Below are 27414 nucleotides of genomic sequence, written 5' to 3' on the forward strand. Positions count from 1 at the left end.
GGGATCCTTAAACCATCAAAGAGAATGAATGCGTTAAGGGATAATTGTATCATTTTTTCTTGATTCTTAGTGGTTGTTGAAATAGCCAATCATGTACTAGACATTTGTCAGAGAAAACTTGTCTTAGGCAGAGAGAGCTCCCCTAATTTAACCAAAAAGATGAAATTACCCGCTCCCAAAGAAAAAACCCTCCGGCTTTGAATGACCTTGGCCGTAATTGTTAATTTAACACATGGTAATTTTATTTTTAAGGAGAGGTGACACCAAACACAATTTTTGGGGAATTCCTGTTCCGTTGGCTGTTGCTTCCAAATCCATAAACATCCATCTGGTTCCATATGTTTTTTTTTTTTTTTTTTTTTTTTTTTTTTTTTTTTTTTTTTTTTTTTTTTTTTTTTTTTTTTTTTAATTAGCTTATTAAAAATCTTTTTTTTATACCTATCTTTATAATTAAAGATTGGTATATAAACCAATCTTTGTTTATATACTTCGGCCTACTTAGGTCTGGTTGGCGCTCTGGTTTGAGAATTCTTTGTTGAAGGGGCACGGGTTCGTTCCCTGGCATAGCCAGTTATTTGGTTTGGGACCGGGGACAGTGGTGTGACTGTAATCTCAGCTAAAGTCGACTCAGTTCTAAATGGGTACCTGGAGAAGTCTGGGGAGGGTAAGCAAGAAGGGTGTGCGAAAGCACAGGATGGCTGGCCCCCAACCCCCTATTGCACTTCCTAGCTGAAGGGCCACGAAACGGAGATCAGCACCGTCGGTTTGGACCTTAAGGGTCTAGTGCCGTCATACTTACTGACTTTACTGCTTAGGTGGATTAAATACTTAGGTCTTCTATATGGCCGAAATAAGAAAACCACTAGAACTCTTTGCCTTGACAACCTTGCGTCTAACTTGCGAGTGAGCTATGCCAAACTAATTTCTTTTAATCGGTAAATTTTGACGAGGCCTTTTCCCGCTTTTGGAATGGTTCACAGAAGCAGACAGAATAAAATTAGGTCCACGTTGTACAAACATTTCAAGTTTTTGATACGAATAATGCTGTTTGAGAAAACTCATCTCTTTTGATTGAGTATCAAATTCCTGATCCCTGTATAGTTGTGGATCAAGGAATAAATGCTAGAAAAAGTGGCCTTGATCACCTTTATAACTTTCTTCTGTTCCACGTAATACACGAGTTTTGAGTGATATCCTGAGCACAATCTAATCGTTTATTGGTTATGCTTTGTTTTTTGTCCCTTTTTATGTTTTACTCAGCCATTGTGTTTTTTAAATCAAAACTAAAATAAACAATATATCTTTATAATTTAAAACACTTTAAGTTCTAATTTATTTTGCGAAGGTGCTAGATGGTCACGCTAATCTCTAATATTGTGTTAATACGATATGACTTAAGAAAATGTTGGTACAATACTAATTGCGTCATCAATGTGAAACACATTCCAGAAGGCAATTCCAGAATATTATCACCACATCAGTAGTTATAATTCTATACAAAACTATTAGCAGTTATCTCGGTCTAGTTTGCACTTGATACCTTAGTGACATAGGTATATTGAGTCATAATTTAGGCGGGAGATTGGCTGGAATGGCAAAAGAAAGTCCTTGTTTAGGTTAGTATTTCCTAATTCTCCTGTAAAAGGGCTCAGTTATCTGATCTTTCCGGGACGAATGCATCCCTCGTGTTAGCTATAATTAGGCTAGCTTTTCTTTGGGCTCTAAAATATCAACCGATTTGATATTTAGTAATATCCTGCAGGTTTTCTATCCTTGATTAGCTATAATTAATCATCTTTGTTTTATAGAAAATACAGAAAGAAACACCTAACGATCCAGTCGAAGCAGATTTGATCGCCATGGCGGCAATGATTGCTGAAGAACAAGAAAATGAAAATAGGTCGGAGAATGGGGTCGAAAATCACAACGACACTGACACAACGACACATGATGGAGTGGAATCTAGTGAGTATTGTTGTAAAAATTCTATATTTAAATCAATTATACAATATAATTAATAATTCACCCAAGAAGCAAAGCTTGTACATGGGTTAGAAACACGTAATTGACATGCGTAAAAAAAAGAAATAGTTATTTACTGTAGTCTAGACGTGAAAGCTAATTACAAATACAGCGCCGACAAACAAGTAAACCTCCAAGAAACCCATTATATCTGAAATTCATTATCAATATAATGTTCCTCTGATCTTTTCTGTGTTTAATAATTAAGAATATGTTGGTTTTTCCAGAGCTTAATTTGAACTTTATTTTATTTATTTTGAACAGCTTTGATCTCGGGAGTCCCCAATATTCAAATTATTAAAATAACATTAGAAAGTAAGTATAGCACTAAAGTTGGCACATACCACCCAAAAGACGAACTTCTTTCCTTTGTATTGCATAAATTCTTCTGTGATTAGCATGATAGTTGCTTGCCCAAAGAGCACATCTACATACAATCTAAGGCTCAAATGTGCTCTAAGTTATATTTGATATAGGTACGGGCAGAGTCGTCCAAAGGGAGGGGGAGATCGGGGCAAGCTGCTTTGGTTGCCGTGGCTGAGGGGTTGCCCACTTTGATCAAGTTTTTCTTTTTAATTCAGCTTTTCTTGCTTATATTTGAGCCCGAAGGGGGTGCTGTAATAGAAGTAAATTCGGCTTTTTTTGCTTATATTATTTGAGTCGGACGGGGGTGCTATAATTAATTTTTCTCCAGCCGCTACCAACCCCAAGAACGGCTCTGGGTATGACTACCCAATTACGAGATCGTTCCCGCAAATGTGTCCTTCTTGTCGCCGCAGCCGATATTATTTCATTGTACGTTTTCCAATTCAAACTACAATCAACAAAAATCCCAGGTGTTTCGTTTCAGAAATTTGATCTAGGATTTAATCCTTCAATGAAATTTTCTATCAAAATGCATAGCAACTGCTATTTACAGATCTAGAACCTTTAAAATTCTGGCCATCCATCCTCGTGAAATAAGGTTTTAAGTGTCCTAGCAATTTTTTTAACTACAGGGGTAAATTAGTATTGCTTTTGCGTACCCTTGTTCATCAACGAAGCCTTCACTCAAATTTAGAACACCAAATTGAACAATATCAATTTTCACAACACCAACATTCGACAAAGTTTATTTCCAATATGCATCTGTTGATGCATATTGCTTCCACAATCCGTTGATTTTTTAATTAAAATCAAGTTGACATCAAAACATTGGCCAATTGGAGACAAAGCCAAGATAGATAGTCTGAATGAGAGGCAAAGCTGGCATAAGTCTTTTTCAGGATTGTATAAAAATGTTGTCATTTTCACTTGTTGATAGATAGTCTATCATCCATCCACTGACCAAAATATCAATTTAGAATTTTCGTGTTCAACCTTCAATGCGTCACGTATATTTTCACTTCACCGGAGTTTTATGGAACTCCTCAGAGTAATAATTTTGGCCGCAAGGACTCTGCAGAGCTTACCTTATTGATTGCTTCTTTGGTCTCCTCCCATATTTTATAGGGTATTGAATTTTCAAGATACAAACGCTAAGGTTCTTTTCTATCTATACACCTTTCGCTTCCTAGACAAATCATTGTTGACAAATCAAAGAGACAGACAAATCCTAGACAAATCAAAGTTGATACAAGTAACTGACGCATCCTTCTTTTTGTCCAATGCTTTGCTGCGTGATATACGACTAACAACCTCATAATATCCACTGAAGTTTCTCCGCTTAAGTTTTCTTATTTTGGCTTTTCCGAACTTTCTGACTTGTCTTTTTCCAAAGACTTGGACAAAGAACAGGAAAATGATCTTATCCTGGTATTATCAGAACTTCATAGGGGATTTAGGAATCATATCTTCAGAAACGCAAGCGTATAATTTAAAGTTGTGGCGTGATGTGTAATTGGTTGGAACTCCATACTCGTAAAATCAATTCTGTAGCTCTATCTCAATTGTTACGGTTTCAATTTTACTTCGGTCCTGTGAGTCAGATCGTTCCTCTCCCCATACTTCATTCCCGTAGAAAATCGAAAAGGACGTTAAATTCAATTTTTCAAAATATTTTTCTTGCACTCTTGTAGTTTTTATCCGAGCTTCACAAAACTGGTTAAAATCTTCAGTAATACAGCATATAAGCAATCCAATAAAACAGATGTATATTCACAAACACCAAAAACAAGAAGAACAATAGGGAATTTTTTAAGACATTGGGGAACAAATTAGAATGAATATTTCGGCCCTATGTCCAAGGGCCGTCCTCAGCAATACAAATAATAAAAAACAACTTACGAGAGGATAAAATCAATAGAACTAAAATGAACAGTTTTTCAAACCTCAGAGAAGTTCAACCAGGACTGATGCTGGTAAGGATGCTGGGACTGTTTTGAAACACTGTTCATTTTAGTTCTATTGATGTTATCCTCTCTTAAGTTGTTTTTTCTTATTTGTATTACTGAGGACGGCCCTTGGACATAGGGCCGAAATATTCATTCTAATTTGTTTCCCACTGTCTTAAAAAATTCCCTATTGTTCTTCTTGTTTTTGGTGTTTGTGATGGAAAGGCAGTGTGGTCTTCGTCGTTATTGGTGTATATTCAAAGGAATTTTCTTGACGCACTCAGGTTTGTGTGACTTTGAAGAGACAAATTTTGGAAGACCAGGGTCAAACAAGTTTATTCAGTGAAGGTCAAGTTGAAAGCCCTACAAATGCAGAACCTTTTTTCACCAACAGGAACGGTGTGTTCAGGTGAAATCCATTTTGTTCTTATGATTTTTCTCCTTCGCTCTGGTTTGAAAATTCAAGTTCAATCCATCTTCATATCTTTTAGGCGTATCAGGCGAACCCTCAAACACTGTTGCAATAATGTCGGTAGATGCAAGTCAAACTTTCAAATCCCCAAGTCAATTGAGTTTCAATCAAGAGCCAGTATCGGAATCGAGCGAGAGGGACGATGAGCATATATTCTCTCCTGACGACGAAGAAGAAACTGTTAATAAAGGAAAAAGAAGAAAGAGCAGAAGGTCAAATGGTAAATCAAAGAAGAAAAAGAAAACTGCCCAATCGGAGAAGGACGAAACTCCAAAATCTAAGCCGTCTTTAAAGGTGATTAAAACAAACCAAATATATAATATTTATTTTGACCAAATCCAGGTGGCTTCTAAATAAAATACAAAATTCGTTTACTCTATGTAAATAAAATGAATTGTGTATCTTATTTTGTTATAACCTAGATTTGGCAGGAGTAATTGATGTTCATTTGCTTTGACTTATTTTTATGAACTTAATTATTCTTATCTTCTTTTTTTTCTGGTTTTTCACTTTTCTTCTTGCTTTTATCGTTTTGTCTGATTTTTGTGTTCTGTTTCTTTTTGTTTTAGTCTTCATTTGCGCTTAAGATGACTTATTTTCTTATTCTTTTCAAAAGACAGTCATTCTATTTGATTTTATCTTATTCTGACTAAATCGGACGAAGATCTTATGCTGATTAAATCTTTGGGCAACTCAGATACGGTGCGCTTAGCTGAAATATCAAAATCAATTCGATAGAGGTCCGGAATTGACATGTTCCATCTAAAATGTAGAAATTGGATTTGTAACCATTTATTTCTAATGTTTTTAAATAATATCTATTAAATTAAAAGCGGTTTTTGTGTAATACTTTTGGATTTTCATATTCCTTAATCCCCTTTATTACAGCAATTCGTATTTTGTATTTTGAGATAGGCTTTCATTGTATTTTGTAAACGGCATAGTTTGGATGTTTGTCTTTTAGAATTCTACTCATTTCTTCAATTTTATTTTTATTTTTTAAAACAGCCCTAGATTCCTTGAGATTAGGGGATTCTTAAGCTCTAGCTCGTAAAGTCTCATTAGGCAATATGGTCTTGCCTAAGAGGACATTAAATTGATTGATTTGTGTCTTTTTGATACCACTATTTTTCAAAAGGGTACATTCTTCTTTTTATGTTTTGCTCATTTACTTTTATTCTTGTAGTTATGATTCTTTTCTAGTTCGAAGTATAGGAAGGCTATCTCCAGATAGTTTGCCATCGAATTTGCCTTAAAAGTTCTTTCAAGTATTTGGCTGTTACTTCCAACAATTTTTCTTTCTTACTTAATGTGACATGCTATTGCGCTGTTGCCGAAGCAAAAAAATTGACATTAATAATATTATATTCAAACCCTCTATATATACAGAAATACATATAGAGGAGTATGGAGAAAGAAACATACATAGTAAAAGCACTTATCATCGCAAAAAGTAAAAAAAACGTTATTTTTTGGTTAAGACCCAGTGGCCTTTGAATCGTAATTTCTAATGGGTAGATGGAAAATTAATTAATTTTCATATTTTTGATATCTTCATAATAACTAAATTTGTCTTTATATAGGATTGGTATGTTGGACCTGATTCAGACTAGATTGTAGATCTATTTCTGTAAGTTTCATCTATCTAGCTTGGATAGCTGACAAATTCTCAAGGTTTTGTCAATCATTGGTTCTTAATTTTCTATTTGGTTGTGCCGTTTTTCAGCAACATAGACTGTATATGTTTGTTTCTCTTTTTTTTTTGCTTATATAATTGAAAATAAAACTTATTATCATCTTGGTTGGTTTTCATCAAACATGAAAATCGCAGCCTTAACGCAAGTTCCTTGCTGAGCTGCTAAATCGATGCAATTTCTGTGAGATATATTGCTGTCAATTCGAATTTTTAATTGCAGCATACAGAGTTCCCCTTTTCTTTAAGAGCATGTCATATTAAATTGCTAGTGGTTCAGTTTAGTTTGATTAGGTTGTCATATTAAATGTCAAATGATTAGCACGCTAGACTTGAAATTATTCGTCCATTAAGTATAGGGGCTCGAGTTCTAATGTCGCTGGTTATTTAGTTTGGAACGACGGTTAGTGATGTGATTCTGTAAATTCAGGCCATAGTCGACTCAGTGCTAAATGGGACTTGGAGAAATCTAGGGAAGGTAAACAGGAAGGGTGTAGGGAAGCATAGGAAGGGTTTATGGAAGCACAGGATGCTTGGCCCCAACCTCACATTGCATTTCCTGATTGAAAGGCTATGGAATGGAGATCAACACCGCTGATAGGGACTGTAAAGTCCAATGCCGCATTCTTTACCTCTTTTCAACATGCCATATTAGATAGTGAAACTAGAAAAGCATTATTCTTGTACGAATTCCGGTTCGGATTTGGTGAGTAACATTGGCAACAGTTTTTGCTTGGGGAATTTTGATGAAATTTGTATTTTTTCTTTAGAAATAGGAAACAAGATAAACTCTTTTATTATTATTTTTTTTTTTTAACTTGCGGATATCGACCATGAGTGCTTAAAAGGCTTTCTTAATGTTTGAAAATCCATTGGTATCAAAAAATAAGAAATTGAATCTCAGATCTTGCTGCGGTCAAAAACCAAACCTCTATATAAACTTAATATCTCCAAGCTCTAAAATGTTTCAAAGATAAGTGTTTGCTTTCACGATTAGGCTGGTGTTGAGATTGCTTTGGAACAATGCGTCCGATCAACCACAATTAACATATTTTCCCTTTTTTGTGACTGTCTTCCTACAGATATACTTAAAATTTGAGTGTAGCATCCGAGGAAATGAGTAATTTTTCTAAAGGTAGTCGAAAAGCGGTAAATTGTCCCGTGTTTAAAGTTGTGTTGAATACATACATAGATTTTTCTCTTTATCATTTCAACATCTTTTTATTTAGACTGAATATGGTTTGAATGCATGGAAAAAATGGGTAACTGAGAAGAACGTCGAATTAGAAAACCTGATGCGTACTGGGAAAAAAGGGTTGAAGCCATTTAAGACTGAACTTCTGTCAATGTCACCAGAGGAAGTGTATGCAAGCATGTGCTTCTTTGTGAAGGAATTGAAAAAGCCAGATGGCAGCAAATACGCACCAGATAGTATCTATTATCTCTGTTTATGTAAGTGTTTTTTCATACTCGTTCCTTTATGATAATATTAGTATTTTTGCATCCCTCAAAATAATTTCTGCATCCCTTTTGTGGAAGGCTTTATTGCTTCTTAAACACACCCATATTTTAGTGCGGATCAATCATAGGGCCAGATATCAGTATATGCGGTTGGGGAATTCTTTGTCCAAGGTGCACGGGCTCGTTCCCAGGCGTAGCTAGTTATTTGGTTCGGAATGGAGGTCAGTGGCATGACTGTAAGCTAAGCCAGAGTCTATTCATTCTAAATGGCACCTGAGGAATTCTGGGGAAGGTAAGGAGGAAAGGTGTGTGAAAGCACATGATTGTTTGCCCCCATTGCACGTCCTGGCTAAAGGGCCACGAAACGGAGACCAGCACCGCCGGTTTGGTCGTCTTACATACTTATCTTACTCAGTTATAGGGCCAGTGGCAATCAGATTTTGGTGTTTACTCAATCAATGATAACAGATGGGATTGTGGCTTAACAGATGGGTCAAGCTTAACAATCTCATCAACTTCAAGCTAAACAACTAAAATAGACCCGTACTTTCCAAACCCACTACTAATATATATTCAAGCCGTGCGATCTCATTCAACTTCAAGCTAAACAACTAAAATAGACCCATACTTTCCAAACCCACTACTAAAATATCTTCAAGCCGAGCAATCTCAATCAACTTCAAGCCAAACATCTAAAATAAACCCGTACTTTCCAAACACGCTACTAAAATCTCTTCAAGCTGAACAATCTCAATCAACTTCAAGCCAAACAACTAAAATAGCCCCGTACTTTCCAAACACGCTACTAAAATGTCTTCAAGTCTAGCAATCTCTTGCAGAAATAGAACTAGAGGTTACGTCCTAAGTAGCTTGGGTGTACACAAAATGCACCAGAGGGACGATTTAAGACACGGGTGAAATAATTATATGTGTGTGATGTTTTTTACAGCCAGTTTTAATTGAACTTTTGTTTTTTGACCATTTTGTGTTTTGATTGTCTTTTGTCTCAATTTTTTGTTCTCTTGTAGGTGTGCAAAAACATTTGAACGAAAATGGTCGTATTGACGATATATTCTCAGATTTTTATTATGAGAGATTTTCAATCCATGTCAATGAAGTCATCTCTGAATATGTGTCTGCTCGGGGGGACGAGGCATTTTGACTTCTAGAATTGAAGAAGAACATCTTTGGGAGTGTAAACAACTGGGTGCCCATTCACCACAAGTGCTACTATATACTCTTTTCTACTTTAACACAAAATATCTTGGATTGAAGGTATTTTCTCTCTCTCTCTCTCTCTCTCTCTCTCTCTCTCGCTCTCTAACTCTCTTCCTTTCTGTTTTTTCCCATATATACTCCCCCCCTTTTCTCTCCCTTTATCTGTCTCATTCTCATGTGCTATAACTTTTGAATATACTTTATGCTAATTTTAAACGTATATGAGTGGTAGACCTCTTGTCATAGACTCTTGTCGTAGTGCATGATATTATTTTGGAAAATCGACTCATGAACGTTCGCGAAATTGTTAATACAAAAAGCACGTATTAGTCACATTTTGCAGAGGGAACTGCATATGAAAAGGCTTTGAGCAAGATCAGAGCTGCGTAGTGTTCATTCGGACTGCCGTTTCCAAATAGCGTTTGGAACATTTTTCAAAAATACAAAAATTATATTTTAAATCGATATGTGACAGTGGATGAAAAATGGATATACTATTACCACTACAGAATCAAAACAACCTTTCACGTAGTGAATAGGGAGCTGTTTCTTCTACTCCAAAGAAGGTGAATACGGTCCCATTTCCAGCCCAAAAGGTGGTGGAAATGGTCATTGTGCCAATGTATCTGGCTACAAGATTGTGTAGGCGATTGGAAAATTAAAATGTTTTGGATTTGGCTTCCGTCGTTACTATTGGATTCCATATCTTCCTGAAGGACGGAAATTTCCTGATAAGTCAACCTTTTTTTTAAACAAAATCAAGCAGTGACTACGGCTATGGATGATTATTTTCAGAACATCTAAAATTTACCAAGCTCTTTTACTGAAACTTGGAACTGGCCTCTTTTGCAAATGGTTAAATATTAAGATTAAAAAGCTGATATTTGTTGTATTTATGGCACTTGGTATTTACCAAGTGACATATAACCATCGCAAATTCTGTCGGTCTTTCTGTCTCGGTTTGCTAGTTTAGGCACTTCCAGATAAGCTAGGACGATGAAATTTGGCAGGCGTATCAGGGACCAGACCAGATTAAATTAGAAATAGTTGTTTCCCCAATTCGACCATCTTGGGGGGGATTAGAGGACCGGTTAATTCGGAAAAATTAGAAAAATGAGGTTTTTTAACTTATGAACGAGTGATCGGATATTAATGAAACTTGATATTTAGAAGGATATCGTGTTTCAGAGCTCTTATTTTAAATCCCGATGGGATCCGATGACATTGGGGGTAGTTGGAGGAGGAAACCTAAAATCATGGAAAACGCTTAAAGTGGGATTGGGATGAAACTTGGTGGGAAAAATAAGCACAAGTCATAGATAAGTGATTGACATAACCGGAAAGGATCTGCTTTTTTTGGGGTGTTGGGGGGGAGAGTTAATTCTAAAAAATTAGAAAAAGTGAGGTATTTTTAACTTACGAAGGAGTGATTGGATCTTAGTGAAATTTCATATTTAGAAGCACCTCGTAACTTAGATTTCTTATTTTAAATCCCGACCGGATCTAGTGTCATTGGGGGAGTTAGGGGTGGAGAGATCAGGAAGAAACTTTGTGAAAAGAATAATCACAAGTCCAAGATACTTGACTGGCATAACCGGAGTGGATCCGCTCTCTTGAGGGCAGTGGGGGGAGGTAATTCGGAATAATTAGAAAAAATGAGGTATTTGTAACTTATGAACGGGTGATCAGATCTTAATGAAATTTGATATATAGAAGGTTCTTGTGCTTCAGAGCTCTTATTTCAAATCCCGACCAGATCTAGTGACACTGGGGGACTTGGGAAATCTTGGAAAACGTGAAAATTGAGGTATCTTTGATCGGATCTTAATGAAACTTGGTATATAGAAAGATCTTATGTGTTAGATGCTCCATTTTGAATTGGATACGGGGACATAGGCGATTGGAGGGGGGAACAGAAATCTTGGAAACTGAAAATCTTGGAAAACGCTTAGAGTAAAGAGATCGGGATGAAACTTGGTGGGAAGAATTAAACACAAGTTCTAGATACGTGATTGAAATACCCAGACTAATCCGGTCTCTTTGGGGGAGTTTCGGGGGTGTGTGCGTTCGGAAAAATTAGAAAAAATTCAGGTATTTTTAACTTAAGAACGGGTGACTGGATCTTAATGAAATTTGATATTTAGAAGGAACTCATTTCTCAGAGGTCTTATTTAAATTTCGAACAGATTTGTTGACATTAAGCTGAGTTGGAGGATGAAACCGGAAATCTTGGAAAACGCTTAGAGTGGAGAGATCGGGATGAAACTTGGTGGGTATAATAAGAAAATGTCGTGGACATGTGGTTGACGTAACCGGGCTGGATCCGCTCTCTTCGGGGGAGTTAGGGGGTCCAGTGCTTTAGCGAGTTTGGAGCTTTCGGACGTGCTAGGACGATGAAAATTGGTAGGCATGCCAGGGACTTGTACAAATTGACTTGATAAAATCGTTTTTCCCCGATTCGACCATCTGGGGTGTTGAAGGGAGAGGAAAATCAGAAAAATGAGGTATTTTTAACTTACAAGTGGGTGATCGGATCTTACTGAATTTTGATATTTAGAAGGACCTCGTGTCTCAGAGCTCTTATTTTAAATTCCAACTGGCATTAAGTTTCTCCTTTTAAGTCAATCTATTGATTCTTAGAATTTTGCTATAAAAGCTCTTGGCTCTTGGTTCTTCCGATCTTGGTTCGTCACAAGTTCTATATGAGCTCTTAGCTCTTGTTTATTTGAATTTGGGAAGGTTGAATGCAAAAAGAGGAGTTCTTTCGTTTTAAGAATGGAGTTAGTCAAATGGGGTTTGTTTACCCAAATATAGGGTAAATATGGGCAAGAACATGCATAGTTTTTCAAAAAAGTAGATTAGCTTGTTGAAGAACCTTTGAAATCCATAATAAGACTCAAAAAGGGATATTTCTCACCTCTGGCCATTAGCTATCTGAATGAAGGATCATGTTATCCGGACAGCTAGCAACCTAGCTAGAGACGATCACATCCAACACTAAAAATGTGATAGCCTATAACTCCTCAAAATAGTGTCAGAGCAAAAACAAGAAGTTCACTATTAGAACCACCTTGTCTGAAACCCCTTTACGGGAAACTTGCCGTTCCTTAGCTTGAATAACGAGGAAAATCTATTGGCTTGAAAACAAAACAAGAGCTAAGAGCTTATATAGCACTTGTGACGAGGCAAGAAGAGCCAAGAGCTCATATGGTATGAGTTCTAATAAAAATTTTAAGAACCAGTAGATTGATTTAAAAGGAAAATCAGAGGCTTAATGCCAGTCGGGATTTAAAGTACGAGCTCTGAGTCACGATGTCCTCCTAAATATCAAAATTCATTAAGATCCGATCACCAACTCGTAAGTTATAAATACCTCATTTTTTCTAATTTTTTCTCCCTTTAGCCCCCCAAATGGTCGAATCTGGGAAAACGACTTTATAAAGTCAATTTGTGCAGCTCCCTGACACGCCTACCAATTTTCATCTTCTTAGCACGTCTAGAAGCACTGAACCCCTCCCCCCAACTCCCCCAAAGAGAGCGAATCTAGTACGGTTACGGCAATCACGTATCTACGACATTTGCTTATTCTATCCACCAAGCTTCATCCCGATTCCTCCACTCTAAGCGTTTTCCAAGATTTCCGATTTCTCCCTCCAACTCCCCCCCCAATGTTAACAGATCTGTTCGGGATTTGAAATAAGAGCTCTGAGACATGAATTTCTTCTAAATATCAAATTTCATTAAGATCCGGTCACCCATTCTTAAGTTAAAAATACATCAATTTTTCTAATTCTTCCAAATTAACACACACACACACACACACACACCCAGCTTCTCCAACGGATCGGATCCGGAAAACGGATCCGTTCCAGTTATGTCAATAACGTATCTAGAATTTGTGCTTATTCTTCCCATCAAGTTTCATCCTGATGTCTCCACTATCACCGTTTTCCAAAATTTTTGTTTCCCTGCTCCAGCCCCCTATGTCCCCGGATCCAATTCGAGTCGAAAATGGAGTATCTGAGACATAAGATCCTTCTATATACCAAGTTTCATTAAGATCCGATGACCTGTTCGTAAGATTAAAATACCCCAATTTTCATGTTTTCTAAGAATTCTGGTCCCCTCCCCCATGGTCACAGGATCTGGTCGAAATTTAAAATAAGAGCTTTAAAGCACAAGATCCTTCTAAATATCAAATTTCATTAAGATCTGGTTACCCGTTCGTAAGCTATAAATACCTCATTTTTCCGAATTACTCCCCCCCCCCTGACTCCACCAAAGAGAACAAATCCGGTCCGGTTATGTCAGTCACGTATCTTAGACTTGTTTTTGTTCTTCCCATCAATCACGTATCTAGGACTTCTGCTTATTTTCCCCATCAAGTTTCATCCCGATCCCTCTACTCTAAGCGTTTTCCAAGATTTTAGGTTTCCCCCCTCCAACTCCCCCCAATGTCATCAGATCTGATCGGGATTTAGAATAAGAGCTCTGAGACACGATATCATTCCAAACATCAAATTTCATTAAGATCCCATCACTCGCTCCTAAGTTAAAAATACTTAATTTTTTCCGAATTAACCGACCCCCACAACCCCCCCAGATGGTAAAATAGGGAAAACGACTATTTCCAATTTAATCTGGTCCGGTCCCTGATACGCTTGCCAAATTTCATTGTCCTAGCTTACCTGGAAGTGCCTAAAGTAGCAAAACCGGGACCGACAGACCGACAGAATTTGCGATCGCTATATGTCACCTGGTTAATACCAAGTGCCATAAAAAGTAGCTGAAACCACGATACTCTGGATCAACAGTATCTTTCTCTGTATTTTCAGTGTATTTAACAGTATTTTTTTTTCTCGTATAACGAACAGTTTAATGGCCCATTCTAAAGGCAATTGATGTGGTTTAAAACCTTTTATAACTTAAAACAAAATTTTTTTATTAATAAAATCATTTTTTATTATTAAAAACTGCATTTCCTATAGCACTGTAGTAGCTTGTGTTATTAACATCAGGAATTTACCATGCCATAAAAAGGACGTTCCTTCAAATAATGTCTTCTAGGAAATAATTGACGACACAAAAGTAAGCTGTGTGGAGTTTTTAGTAAGAAAAATTTGCTTTTTTGAACTATCCTGAATAAAAAAAAGGACAAAATTGTAATGTTATTACTGTTAAAAATAGCGGTTTAAAGTGTTTTCTTTAAAATTTAAAAGTAATCCAAAACTTGAACATCAAAAATAGTATGTGTAATTTCTAATTTTTACCATTAAAATTTACACAATGTCTGCCCTTTTTTTTCTCTATTCTATGCATGGAATCCTAATCCGCCTATTTTGTTTGTCAATAATGGGTTTTTTTATGTCAAGAACTTCAACTTTTATTTATGTATTAAACTGAAAGAAAATGCTAAAACCTGAATTTCAAATCATAAAATCAAACCAGAATTTATAAGCCAAACCACTAAATTTGATTGTTAGGTAAAATTAAGTAAACCTAAAGAAATTAGTCTCTTACCAGTAGTATAGAAAAAATTTACTTCCTCAAACTCAAATAAAATATCCACAACAAAATATGCCGCAATAAATACTCAATGCAAGAATTGTGCCTAAGGGGCATAGCTGACAGTTTCATGGTTTCAATACAATTGCCGAAAACCGTTTGCTAAGCTGCTCTTGGATCTATGGGGCAACGTATGTCCAGTAGCACCATGATCCTCCTGTTCTAAATTGCCGTGTTGATAATTACCTTGAGAAGATCTTAACAAATGGTTTTTAGTAGTTATATCGGAAGAGCGAAAATTTCAATTCGGGCTTCTTGGCTTTGACGGCTAGTTTCTTTTTTTTTATTTTTCTTTGCTTGTTTTTTTTTACTCTTACAGTGAGTTTATACAAAAATTACAATACAAGTTCACTTATAGATGGGAAAAAATTGAACTGCAATATGAGTAATTAATGGTATATCTACGAAGGTAGACGTGTTCATAGTGTTATTAATTCCTATTTGAATTTTTTTTAGACCTTAGAAAGTCACAAGACTCTGTCATATGCAAGCATAATAAAAAGCTGGAAAAAAGTCCCAGGTGGTAGTCTGGAAGGAAGTAACGGATCTCAAATCACAAGATTGGTAACTCTTAAGCACATCACACCTAACAGAAAAAGTAAGTAGTATTTTAGATATCGATTGCTGCAGGAACCTGCCGTGTGTAGTGGTTTCTAGGGTGGCTAGAATATAATTGGGAGTTTTTCAAGACAGTCAGGTTATTTATTCAGAAACAAATCATACAAAAATAGTTTACAAAGTTTTTTTTATGAACAAGCATAAAAATAAAATCGATGGAAAACCAGAATTAAGATTAACTATATTTTTGTAGTCGGGACGTTTTTTGGGGGAGGGGGGCAACTGTCCCTACTAAAAAGAAATGTATATAAAGACGAAAAACGGGTCTATGGCTTCCAAACAATGAGCAAAAGGTCCCGAAAATGTGCAAGGGCCTCAAACTTCAGCACAGCTCTAGCAGTTTAGCAGCAATGTTTACACCCAATGTAAAAGTCCAAGCTGCGGACGAACTCGATGCAAAACTTAAAGTTGTGACTTGCGTAATTGCGGGCAAATTCTTAAATAAATTAAAGAAGGAGCTGAGTTCTAACTCAGGGTAAAAGCAATCTCTATTTGAAGAAGAGATAAGTTAAGGCTGCTGATAGACTCTTCATAGAAATGATAAAGTCTTGTGCTTGATGTGAAATAGAGCTAAACGCAAGCTGCACTTTTTAGTGGAAAGACAGGCCGATAACATCATTTTATATTGGAATCATGGAATGATTTTCAATCTCCAAAAATCAGAGACAAAAACCCCCTTCCGCACTGCCAATTGTTTGCAGAAAGATTGGTACGCCGTACCTTATTGGAATAGTTCGACAAGGATCATCAATCTTTAGGATTTAAGGCACGAAAGTGGAACTTTATGCTTCTCAAACACCACTCCCACTGCTAGCTTTTCAACAGAGAGAGGGAGAGAGAGAGAGAGAGAGAGAGGTTTATTTAAACAACATCGTAGATAACAGCTAATTTGCGTTGCTTCACTATGCTAAATAACAAACTAACACAAAAAAAAGAAGAAAATAACAGTGGCGAATAACAGCTTCAAAATCTTCTGTTTTGTTGCACAGCGATGGTCGGTCTGCCTACATTGGGGCGGGTGTCACTTAGAGCGGATAAGTTACTCAGTTCCACTAGGGGATTCCTCCTCTCAGAGACGCGTTTACCACTTCTGCAACCGCGACTCGTTTTAAAGGGAGGCTTAGAAGTAGCTCTACTGTGAACAGTGCTGACATCTAAAAAATTATTAAAAGTCACCAAGTTCGAAAAAGTAGATGGCGCCACCGTATACAAGGGTGAAAAAAGGTCAAATAGAGTATCTTTCCTGTGCTTAATTTGCATATTGATGGCACAGAAAATAACATAACAGTTGTCATTTTGTCTTTTCTCCAATCGGTTTAAAACTAATAAGGTAAGTACATTGTACTTGGACATGAGAGCGATTTTGCTCAAATGTACTCGTTCCTCCTCAAACCTTGGCATGAAAGCGCTCATATCTTCTTGAAACTTATGGAACAAGAACTTTGGGCGAAGGAGACAGAGAGGATGCGTTTTTAGAGCTATATGCCACTTATAAGCTCCACCCATATCCTGCACGAAAATACCTCAATCTGCTTGAAATGAAACTTATGGAACAAGAACCTTGGATGAAGGGGATAGAGAGGACAAGTTTTTAGAGCTATATGCCACTTTCAAGCTCCACCCACCTTCTGCACGAAAATACCTGAATCTGCTTGAAATACAGTGGGTAAACGCAACTAAAGCCAGGTGGACTTTTCGGACAAAAATTTTCTACTGCTGGCTGCAAGCATCATCCGGCTGCAGATTTTTTACGGTTGGGGATTGGCTAGCTATGCAATTCTGAAGTCTACTAGTGTCTAGACTAAAGATACCTCGTGTACTTCTTACAAAATTTGAAGCGAATGTCGGCACTTTGGATTCCTAGACTGCTTCCCATGCAAGCTACAGCAGAAGCTATGAATTTCAAGCCGTTATTCCAGGCATTATAGCCAACTTTTTCTAAGTCTTAAATTGTTCTCAACTATACTATGCTATGCTGTGGTATTGTCTCCCGTTAGCTTTGCTGTCAAAGTTCTTTAGTCAAAAGCTATCCCTTGGTTTTACCTTTTTTTGCTGGATCTCTTGACACTTGTACTGTATCGCTTAACTAAGAATTCTACAAATATTCTTACTATAAGCTGTTAATAATACTATCAATTGAAAAAAAGACGAAAAAAAAGTAACTTCATGAAGTTTTCAAAGCACATGAGAAGAAACTGATTATCTTTGTATTCTTCCTGTTTGTTTATTTGGAAATGCTGATGCATGACCTCAGCAGAATCTAGGCCCTTGGCGGCTTGGTTCAACCCTTAGGTTCCATATTGCCAAGCAGTGATAAATCCACTGTCGCGTCGCTGATTTCGTTGTGCTGATTATAAAAATACAAAATTTATTGATGTAAATTTAGCTATTGAAACTTATTAGCGTATTATTTTTATTTAGGAAAATGGGAAACGTCCTTAAAAAAAGGTACCGGTAAAAGGTACCGGTAACGGTAAAAAAGCTCCTTTTTACCGTTATCGAGCTATTTTAGAAGGGCAATTTGGCACGATGATTAGTAATTTTCAGTGTCAGATTTTTGAAACTGAAGCTAATGATTACAAAATTCTTTTCTGTTTCAGGTTTTTTTTATCCAATAATATATTTCAGTATTTGCAGTATAATGTGTTATACAGTAATCGTAAGACTATTTGAACCAAACTCAATCTTAGTAAGTGTAAATTTGTAATTTGGTGGATTGGGCCAATGTGCTGATTAAATGTTCGATTTGTAGAGGAAAATTTTCTATTTGAGCTCCAAGTATGCTCTAAATTTACATGGTATTACATATAAAAAGGGAATTAAATTTACATAGCTCACTTGTGTCTATATTACGTCGTTGGTGTTTTGTGGTCAGTATAATCGTACTAATTCCTTAGTCGGCTGAGAATTGCCATCTATAAGTGTCGAATGTTCGTAACACTTACTTATTTCTGTTCATTTTAGGATCAACTGCTACATGAATGGTATTATGTGATATTTTTTTTTATTGGATTTGCTAACAAGGTTCTATTGACTAATTGTCTATTGGCCAATTAATCATAAACTGCAATAAAACAACCGCCGTAAAAAGGCAACAAAGTACCTTATAGAAGACTGCCGCAATCCTTTGACTTTCAACAATTTAATCCATCATAAAAAAAAACTCATTACGCCCTACTTGTAGCGACTGCAGAGTGATTAAACAGGATCAAAAGTCCTTATTTCACTCCAAGATGTGATTTAAGGTAATTGTTAAAAAAAGGGAAAACTTGTTTTAAAAATATCTAAGTAGCTATAATTTCTAAACTTGGTCAAAAAACAAGTTTTTAATTCATTTTTAAACAAACCAATATGCTCAGCCCCCAGAAGATCACTCGGAATATTACTCAAAAATTGCTGCTACTGACCGTTCTCTTCTATATTATTCAGTACTCAGGATATCCTGCCGCTTTTTCTTCAAGAAACGTGAAATAAATTATCTTATAATTTATAGAAATAAATAGGAAATGGAACTTTTGTTAGTAAATTAGTTTTTGCCATATCTTTTGCCAAAGAAAACTTTTCACAAGAAAATACGTATAAATACAGGTAAAAAAAAAAGAAAAAAGACTGTCGGTAGTTTTTTTCCGCTATCCTGTAAAATCTGTGTAATTTAGCATACTGTCTTTTCGACTATCGAAACTAATCTTTTGCAAGCTTCGATAAAGTTGATGAAATTTAAAATTAATCCGTTCATAAGAAGTTTGGTCAAGGAGGAGTAATCTATGGATTGCGCATGTTAACGGTTATTTGCGATTGTTCAATTTTGATTCAGTACATATACATTCAAAATTCCTTGATCAATAATCAGTGAACTGTCGCAAATCTTCTCCCTTCAGTTGGACTGAACTCGTTTATTTATAACCTTTACAGAATTTAGTAATTGTTGTTTTACCAAATGGTTAGGATTCCTTATCATCTAATCGGAAACGTTTTCTTTTTGCAGAAGAAGGCATAGATGGCTTTCCAGAAATGGTTGAAAATTGGGAAAATCCGCTTAGATGTCCTGTTAAGCTGTACGAATTCTATATTTCTAAATGGTGAGTTGACATTGCCATTCTCTTCTTCAAATAGTTTTCTTCTTCAATAGTTTTTACGTTCCGAAAGTAGCGCAATTATTGTTTTTGAAATTAATTTAGTGAACATACTTGCACAGACACTTAAGCATTTCAAAGCACTGTCGTTGGGTATCTAAACGTCTTTTCCAGAGTATCTGCCATGAACAGTACGTTCCCTGGACGTTGTGTTAGAGGACCTCTCATGAGGTCTTCGTCGCGGCTGATCTGAACTCTTCTATGGACGGAATTCCTTTCAGGGTTGCCTTAGTCCGAAGGAATAAAAAGAAGTCTGCTGAGTTCATCAGGACTAAAGGGGAGTAGCGTGTGCGTGTTCGGCCAGGAACTTGCAGACTCGTAGCGCCTTATGGTAAGGCGTTGTCACTATGGAATAGCCAGGTAGTGAAGATGTCTATTCACGTCCTGGCGGCCTTCTTTCGGAGTTTTTGCAGCATATCCACAATATAGGCAGCGTTAGCTGTCTTGCTCAGGAACAAACTCCTTATGGACCACCGCTTTGTTGTCGAAAAAGACAATGAAAATTGTTTTCCCTTTTGATTTGTTCAGTCTTGCCTTTTGGGGTTGGAGGGACTGATTGGTCTGCAACTCAGAGCCTTGATGTTTTGTTCCTGGGTCTTACCTAAATACAGGTTTATACACCAATACAGTTTATACACCGAAATACAGGTTTCGTCACCAATAGTTCAGTAGTTTTAATAATCAGGTTTTATTTTTAACAGAAGTTCAATTGAAATTTTCGCTCGGTTGCTCTGTCAGTCATCTGACAAAGTCTTGGCCCTGAGTATGGTGCACATTTTCTCTGCGCTAGATCTTCATTAGCAATCCAAAAGACAGTAGCAGATGACAAGTGCAGTTCCTTGGCAACCATCTTGATGCTGAACCGATGGTCAGAGTCGAGAAATTGTCCAACACGAGCCAAACTGTGGTCGGTTTTGCTGATTGACTGTCGCCCAGAGGGTTTTTCTTCGTGAACCTCTTCCTTGCTCTTCTTAAAGTTCAACCCACCTCAGACCTTGTGATTAAGACAGAACGGACTATTTTAAGTTTCACAAACCACTTTATGAGCCCCTCAGAAGACTTTTTTGGTTTGGCACAAAACTTAATCGCCTAATGTCCTTTTCTTCCGAGACACGGTCGGTGTGTAGGGGTTCACAATAATCAACGTATTGCCTCTTTCACAGCTTAAAGAACACTAAGAGTGCTTTTGCGTCAAAGCTTTATGTTCCGCTCACCTGCTTCAAGCGGCCTAATCCCACTCTGACCAATGAGAATAATGCAGGAAACTCAATTTGATCAAGGTGGGAAATTTTGGAAACATCATTTCTTCAATTTCACTTCCGTACCTCTGGCCAAGTCAAAATTCGAATTTAACCCCCACCCCTCCTTCAAGATCCATTGAAAATTTCATTTCCATCCTCCAAGCTGATCCTGAGATAATGCGGATACGCTATTTGGATAGCCTGTGTGCACAGGGTTTTTTTCGATGTTCGTCGCTTCTTCACTAGAAAAAGATCCTAATCCAACAGGACCTCATAATGCGAGAAAGTTTCAACTTGACTCCCCAAGTTGCTCTCAGGCTATTATATATTCACCATTTTGATAACCTTGTACAACGTTTAGTACTTATAGGGCTTATAGCGCAAAAATCTTTACGTGAATCGGATATACAAAAATTTAATCCTTCTCCCCCCAACACACTTGAAAGTCTCCCTATATCTCTCCCTTCCTTCTCCTACACTACCTGAAAGTTTCAGCTGTTCTCGCGATATTGTAGATTCGCCATTTTAATGGCAGCACCCTACATCTTTTAACTTGCCTTGTTAATTAAATGTGCTTAGATTGTAAGTACCTTAGGAGTTTATTGTTCAAAAAATGGTTTGGCGGATCAAAGACAGAATTTGTCTGGCCCATTCCCTCAACGCAAGAGTAAAAATTTTCCTCGCCGTACATCTCCCTTCCTTTCCCCTGAAAGAAAGTTTCAGGGGAAGCTTCAGATCACCTGAGAGTTGCATCTTCGTGTCGTTCCTGAAGCCGTTGCTAATATACTGCAGAAAGAATTTTTCGATGACCTGGATGAAATAATTGTCTTCCTCCTATCCCTCCACATCTTCCTATCTTTCTTCTCCCTCCCTGGATCAAAATTATTGATCTACTTGACTCCTCTCCCCCCCAACACTCATGAAATTTCAACTTGATCCCCTTATCGATTCCTTAGATGTCGCATATAATTTGAATACGTGGGTGTACAAGCGTGTTAATTAAGTGGGCAATTTTGAAGTACCTTTTTGTATTTAACTGTAAAGACTAAAAACGTCAAAATCCACCTTGCCCTCGATTTTGATAAATTCATTTTGCCCTCTATGACCATTCCTTCTGTATCAGATGACTTTTTTTGCTCTTTTCTGGCCCTTCTTAAACAGAAGTTTAATTGAAATTTTCGCTCGGTTGCTCTTTCAATCATCTGACAAAGTCTTGGCCCCGAGTATGGTGCACATCTGTCTGCGCTAGATCTTCATTAGCAATCCAAAAGACAGCAGCAGATGACAAGTGCAGTTCCTTGGCAACCATCTTGATGCTGAACCGATGGTCAGAGTCCAGAAATTGTCAATCACGAGCCAAACTGTGGTCGGTTTTGCTGATTGACTGTCGGCCTGAGGATTTTTCTTCGTGAACCTCTTCCTTGCTATTCTTAAAGTTCAACCACTTCAGACCTTGTGATTAAGACAGAACAGACTATGTAAGTTTCACAAATCACTTTATGAGCCCATCAGAAGACTTTTTTGGTTTGGCACAAAACTTAATGGCCTAACGTCCTTTTCTTCCGAGACACGGTCGGTGTGTAGGGGTTTACAATAATCAACGTATTGCCTCTTTCACAGCTTAAAGAACACTAAGAGTGCTTTTGCGTCAAAGCTTTGTGTTCCGCTCACCTGTTTCAAGCGGCCTAATCCACTCTGACCAATGAGAATAATGCAGGAAACTTAATTTGATCAAGGTGGGAAATTTTGGAAACATCATTTCTTCAATTTCACTTCCGTACCTCTGGCCAAGTCAAAATTAGAATTTAACCCCCACCCCCTCCTTCAAGATACATTGAAAATTTCATTTCCATCCTCCAAGCTGATCCTGAGATAATGCGGATACGCTATTTGGATAGCCTGTGTGCACATGGTTTTTTTTTGATGTTCGCCCCTTCTTCACTAGAAAAAGATCCTAATCCAACAGGACCTCATAATGCGAGAAATGATCAACTTGACTCCCCAAGTTGCTCTCAGGCTATTATATATTCACCATTTTGATAACCTTGCACAACGTATAGTACTTATAGGGCTTATAGTGCAAAAATCTTATACGTGAATCGGATATACAAAAATTTAATCCTTCTCCCCCAACACACTTGAAAGTCTCCCTATATCTCCCCCTTCCTTCTCCTGCACTACCTGAAAGTTTCAGCTGTTCTCGCGATATTGTAGATTCGCCATTTTGATGGCAGCACCCTACATCTTTTAACTTGCCTTGTTAATTAAACGTGCTTAGATTGTAAGTACCTCAGGAGTTTATTGTTCAAAAAATGGTTTGGCGGATCAAAGACAGAATTTGCCTGGCCCATTCCCTCAACACAGGAGTAAAAATTTTCCTCGCCGTACATCTCCCTTCCTTTCCCCTGAAAGAAAGTTTCAGGGGAAGCTTCAGATCACCTGAGAGTTGCATCTTCGTGTCGTTCATGAAGCCGTTGCTAAGATGCTGCAGAAAGAATTTTTCAATGACCTGGATGAAATAATTGTCTTATCTCTCCGCATCTTCCTATCTTTCTTCTCCCTCCCTGGATCAAAATTATTGATCTACTTGACTCCTCCCCTCCCCCAACACTCATAAAATTTCAACTTGATCCCCTTATCGATTCCTTAGATGTCGCATATAATTTGAATACGTGGGTGTACAAGCGTGTTAATTAAGTGGGGCAATTTTCGCTCTATACCCCCTTCCTCCCGCATTTTGAAAAGTATCTTTTTGTATTTAACTGTAAAGACTAAACACATCAAAATTCACCTTGCCCTCGATTTTGATAAATTTATTTTGCCCTCTATGACCATTCCTTCTGTATCAGATGACTTTTTTTTTTTTGCTCTTTTCTGGCCCTTCGTTGGGCCTGATTTGGGAATTTCTTTTTTCCCTTTTACCTGTATGGAAATCCCCTTAGCCTAAGAATTTATGGATGAAAGTTTTGATTGGATTGGTATATTTTTTTGGTCCCTTATTTAGGGAAAGCTTCTGTGGGGGCTTTATAGCCAATAGCCAAACGCCACCACGGGATGGGGGCTGGTTGCTCTTCAAGCACTTTTAAATTTTAAAGAGGCGCTTGAACTTTTTTAAATAGAATGGTGTTGGGTAATAAATAAATAGAAAAAAACACATTGCGGATATGTGTGCTAGAGTAAGGTTTTTATTTTTATTGTTTATTTTTAGCCCAGAATCTGTTCGAATGAAAAATGACATATACTACTCTTGTCCTGAGAGAAGTTGTGTTCCTGACAGTCCAGTATGGTATTCAGTGCGAAATGTTCCAGATGATGTCTTGCAGCGAATGTTGAATAGAACACTGCTTGTCCGGGGAGTTAATGAGTCGTTAGTTGAATTGGAAGAAAGCTAATGAGACATGATTCAGTTTTTACATTACTTACTTAGTGTCAAACATAAGTTTAAACAGGATCAGTTTCTTTGTTAGTCTTTTTTTACGGCTTCTCCTACGGAGAGGCCTTGGGACTTTTCTACAGTTATTTTAAAAATTTGTGTATTTATATTCGGCCTGCCCATTTCTTTTTTATTATTATTACTATTGTTTTGCTGTTTATTTCTGATCTTTGTAGTATTCCTGAATTTTGTAAAATAACAATTACAGTTTTTATTTTATAGTTTTGAGTGATCAACTAAAAACCTTAAGATGAGAGTGCCATCAATATTTAAATATTTACTCTATCGAACTGATTACAAATTGCTAATATTAAATAACACAAAGAAGAGGGGAAAACAGTTACAGCAGGAAGTGCATGCTAAAAATTAGGAGTGCTGGATGCATAAGCATGTACAGGCTTGTGCTATCTCCCTCTCTCTTTCTGTCACCGACATTAGCATTTAATTGCTACATAAATACACATTTATCCTTTTACACCACTTCAGTCCGATCTCATCCAACAACTCAAGAAACACTGCAATATCATATAATTTTAAGGTCATTTGATTTCTTTACAAAAAGTTGGAAAAAAAATTGCTGTGAACGGCCGTAAAATAATTCATATGTTGGTAAACATATGGAACCAAGTGGATTATTAGTTCGCATTGTAAAAGTACAACTCTTACATAATATTTCAGATACTTTTTTGCTTTTCGATTAAAGCAAGATAAATTTTATTAACAAAAACACTCCCACCCCGAGCACGCAAGACTATGGGCGGGAATGCAGAGAGAGACTGATAAACTAACAAAATACAAAAAAAAAAACATATACACTGAAAAGGAAAATTTTCAGTCAGCCACCAATTGACTGTTTACTGAAAACCAAGCCCATTCAAAGTGTCTTACCCAAAAAAATCAAAACAACATTTAAATTCTAATTTAGACCAAAGACAATCAACCACACGTCGGCGTTAAAAAAAAACAAGACAAATATATATATATATATATATATATATATATATATATATATATATATATATATATATATATATATATATATATAGAAAGAATATTTTCAGACTTGTGGTGAAAGTTGTCAATTTTTATGCGCTTGATTAATAAGGTTCGTTTATTCTTAATTTCAGAAGACTAGTTCATGGTTACCCAAAAAGACATAATAAAGGGAAACGTGGTAAAAAAAAAAAAAAAAAAAAAAAAATAATAAAAAAAAAAAAAAAAAAAAAAATCCGCAACATTTAAAATAAAAAGGTGAATGGAATTTTAAATCTTGAAAAAGAAGAGAAGGAGGAAGATTTAGGAGGGCTACTGCATTGAGGACCTATCAACAACGATTACAACGATAGATACCATTAAACATTGTTGTTGATTCAAAATCTTCACTCATTTATTAAAAATTCTTATTAATATCTATTTAGTTTCTTGAGTTGAATCGCAATAAGGTTACCCAAGATAAATAAAAGAATAAAAAAACAGTACTTTTTTCCTACCGTCCTAGTGTCACTGTGCCACTACTCGTCACTGTGACTGCCTTTATTATCACTCCGATTGCGACTGTTACAGTTGCGGCTATTGCTATTTCAACTCCTACTACTCTTATTGAACAAAATAAAACGATTTGAAGTACATCCAGGTTGTCTAAAGAGCTTAAATACAATGGCTAAGGTTTTAAGTTGAAAATTATAGGTGACATTGAACTAAACTAAGACCTGTTCTGTATCCAGGTGGTCAATTTTGCAGGAACTTTTACGGAGGTTAAATTGAAAACTTCAAAGAATGTTGAGTTGGATATTGAGCTTATTCAAAAGAAACTATATGCATCTCGGGTGTAAAAAGTGCGTATCACCAATATCTCAGGAGCAGTTATGGGTATTAAGTTTTATCTTTCAGAATGTGTAGAAGGGGATGTTGAACTTTATCAAAAGACACTAGGTGCATCCCAGTTGTCAAAATGGAGTAGTTGTAGTGTCTCGGGAATGGTTGATAGTATGAAGCCTCCAGGTTGTCAGAATATTGTGTGCAATATCTCGGCGGGTGGCTAAGGGTCTTAAGGCAACACTTCTCAGGAACTGATAAGGTTATTAAGTTCAAACTTTGAGGGAATGTGAAAGTAAATCAATAAGGACAATTTTCAACCAGGTTTTCAAGATAGAACATCTAATACATCTCAGAAACGGCGAGGGTATTAAGTTCAAATTTTCAGGGGACATGTTTTCCAAATCAAGCACTCACACGTCAACGTCACAAACAAAAAAGTTTAAGAAATCAGATATAGAGGGGGCTGAGTGTTGCCTCTGATATATGTATTTATTCTCTTTGTCTATTTATATTCATATATAATCTTTTGAATGTTCTCCCAGGAGGCTGCTTTCGATTATATTATCTAGATATTGCTTTTGAATCGAGGGCTTAGCTTAGGAACTTCGCTAAACTGTGATATCAGTTTTTTAATTCTTAAGTCGAAAACCCCAAAACTGTAGAAATACTCATAATATTAACCAGTAATGAATAACTCGTACACACATGTGGTTAATACTGCTATTATGCGTGTGTATATTTTTTCTCAAAAACGGTTTTTCTGAAAATTTGCGTGTTGACATTTTTTGGTGCATACAAAAACAGATTTGGAGGGTCAAGACTTCGGGAAAAAATGTTTCCCTCTCAGCCCCCTTAATATATTTTCCGAAATTGTCATTTGAATCAAATTAGGGACCTAACCCTTAGGCCCAACTTTCAACCTGAAGGTTGTAAGTTGGCTCTGGGCCTTACAAGGGTAAGTGAATAGCAGTAACGTCATTGATATTCTTTTATCTTTTTTTTGGGTTAACTAAACTCATGCAGCGAATTTGTATACAAGAGAATTCACAAATCAGACGAAATTATTTTTGACAACTTTATTTTTAGGGCAATTGTAACTCCGATGATGTTTATTTTCTGGTGTAAAAAAAGAACGGTCTAGATGGGTCCAGACTTTTGGCAAATTTGTTTAGTGACTTAGTTTTGAAAAAAAAACATTTTTCCATATGAATGACGTCACACTCATGTATTTCCTATGGTTCTGTTTCCTTTATTTTTGTTGAAGATGTGTCTGTTAAATATTTTAAAAGCATTTTACAAATTAATTTATTTTCAATAGTATAGAATATTTATCGGCATAAATAACCAAAATGTTTACCATTAAAGTTCTTTAAAAAGAAACTTTCTTTTCATCGAGTGAATTTCGATAAAAGTGATGAAATTTCGAAT

General features: G+C 36.6%; 1 protein-coding gene across 1 annotated transcript in view; it reads left to right on the forward strand.

Moving 5' to 3' along the window:
- The window catches only part of LOC136026460 (zinc finger MYM-type protein 4-like), a 67662-nt gene extending 43273 nt beyond the window's left edge, over positions 1-24389 (forward strand). The window contains 8 exon segments of the mRNA XM_065703058.1: positions 1809-1965; positions 4826-5100; positions 7729-7951; positions 8989-9117; positions 9120-9235; positions 15200-15341; positions 19347-19440; positions 23944-24389. Of these exon segments, the coding sequence (XP_065559130.1) occupies positions 1809-1965; positions 4826-5100; positions 7729-7951; positions 8989-9117; positions 9120-9235; positions 15200-15341; positions 19347-19440; positions 23944-24127 (1320 nt within the window). The 3' untranslated portion in view covers positions 24128-24389.
- Positions 24390-27414: the final 3025 nt, after the last annotated feature.

This window comes from Artemia franciscana, chromosome 4 (assembly GCF_032884065.1).
Source record: "Artemia franciscana chromosome 4, ASM3288406v1, whole genome shotgun sequence".
Lineage (NCBI taxonomy): Eukaryota > Metazoa > Arthropoda > Branchiopoda > Anostraca > Artemiidae > Artemia > Artemia franciscana.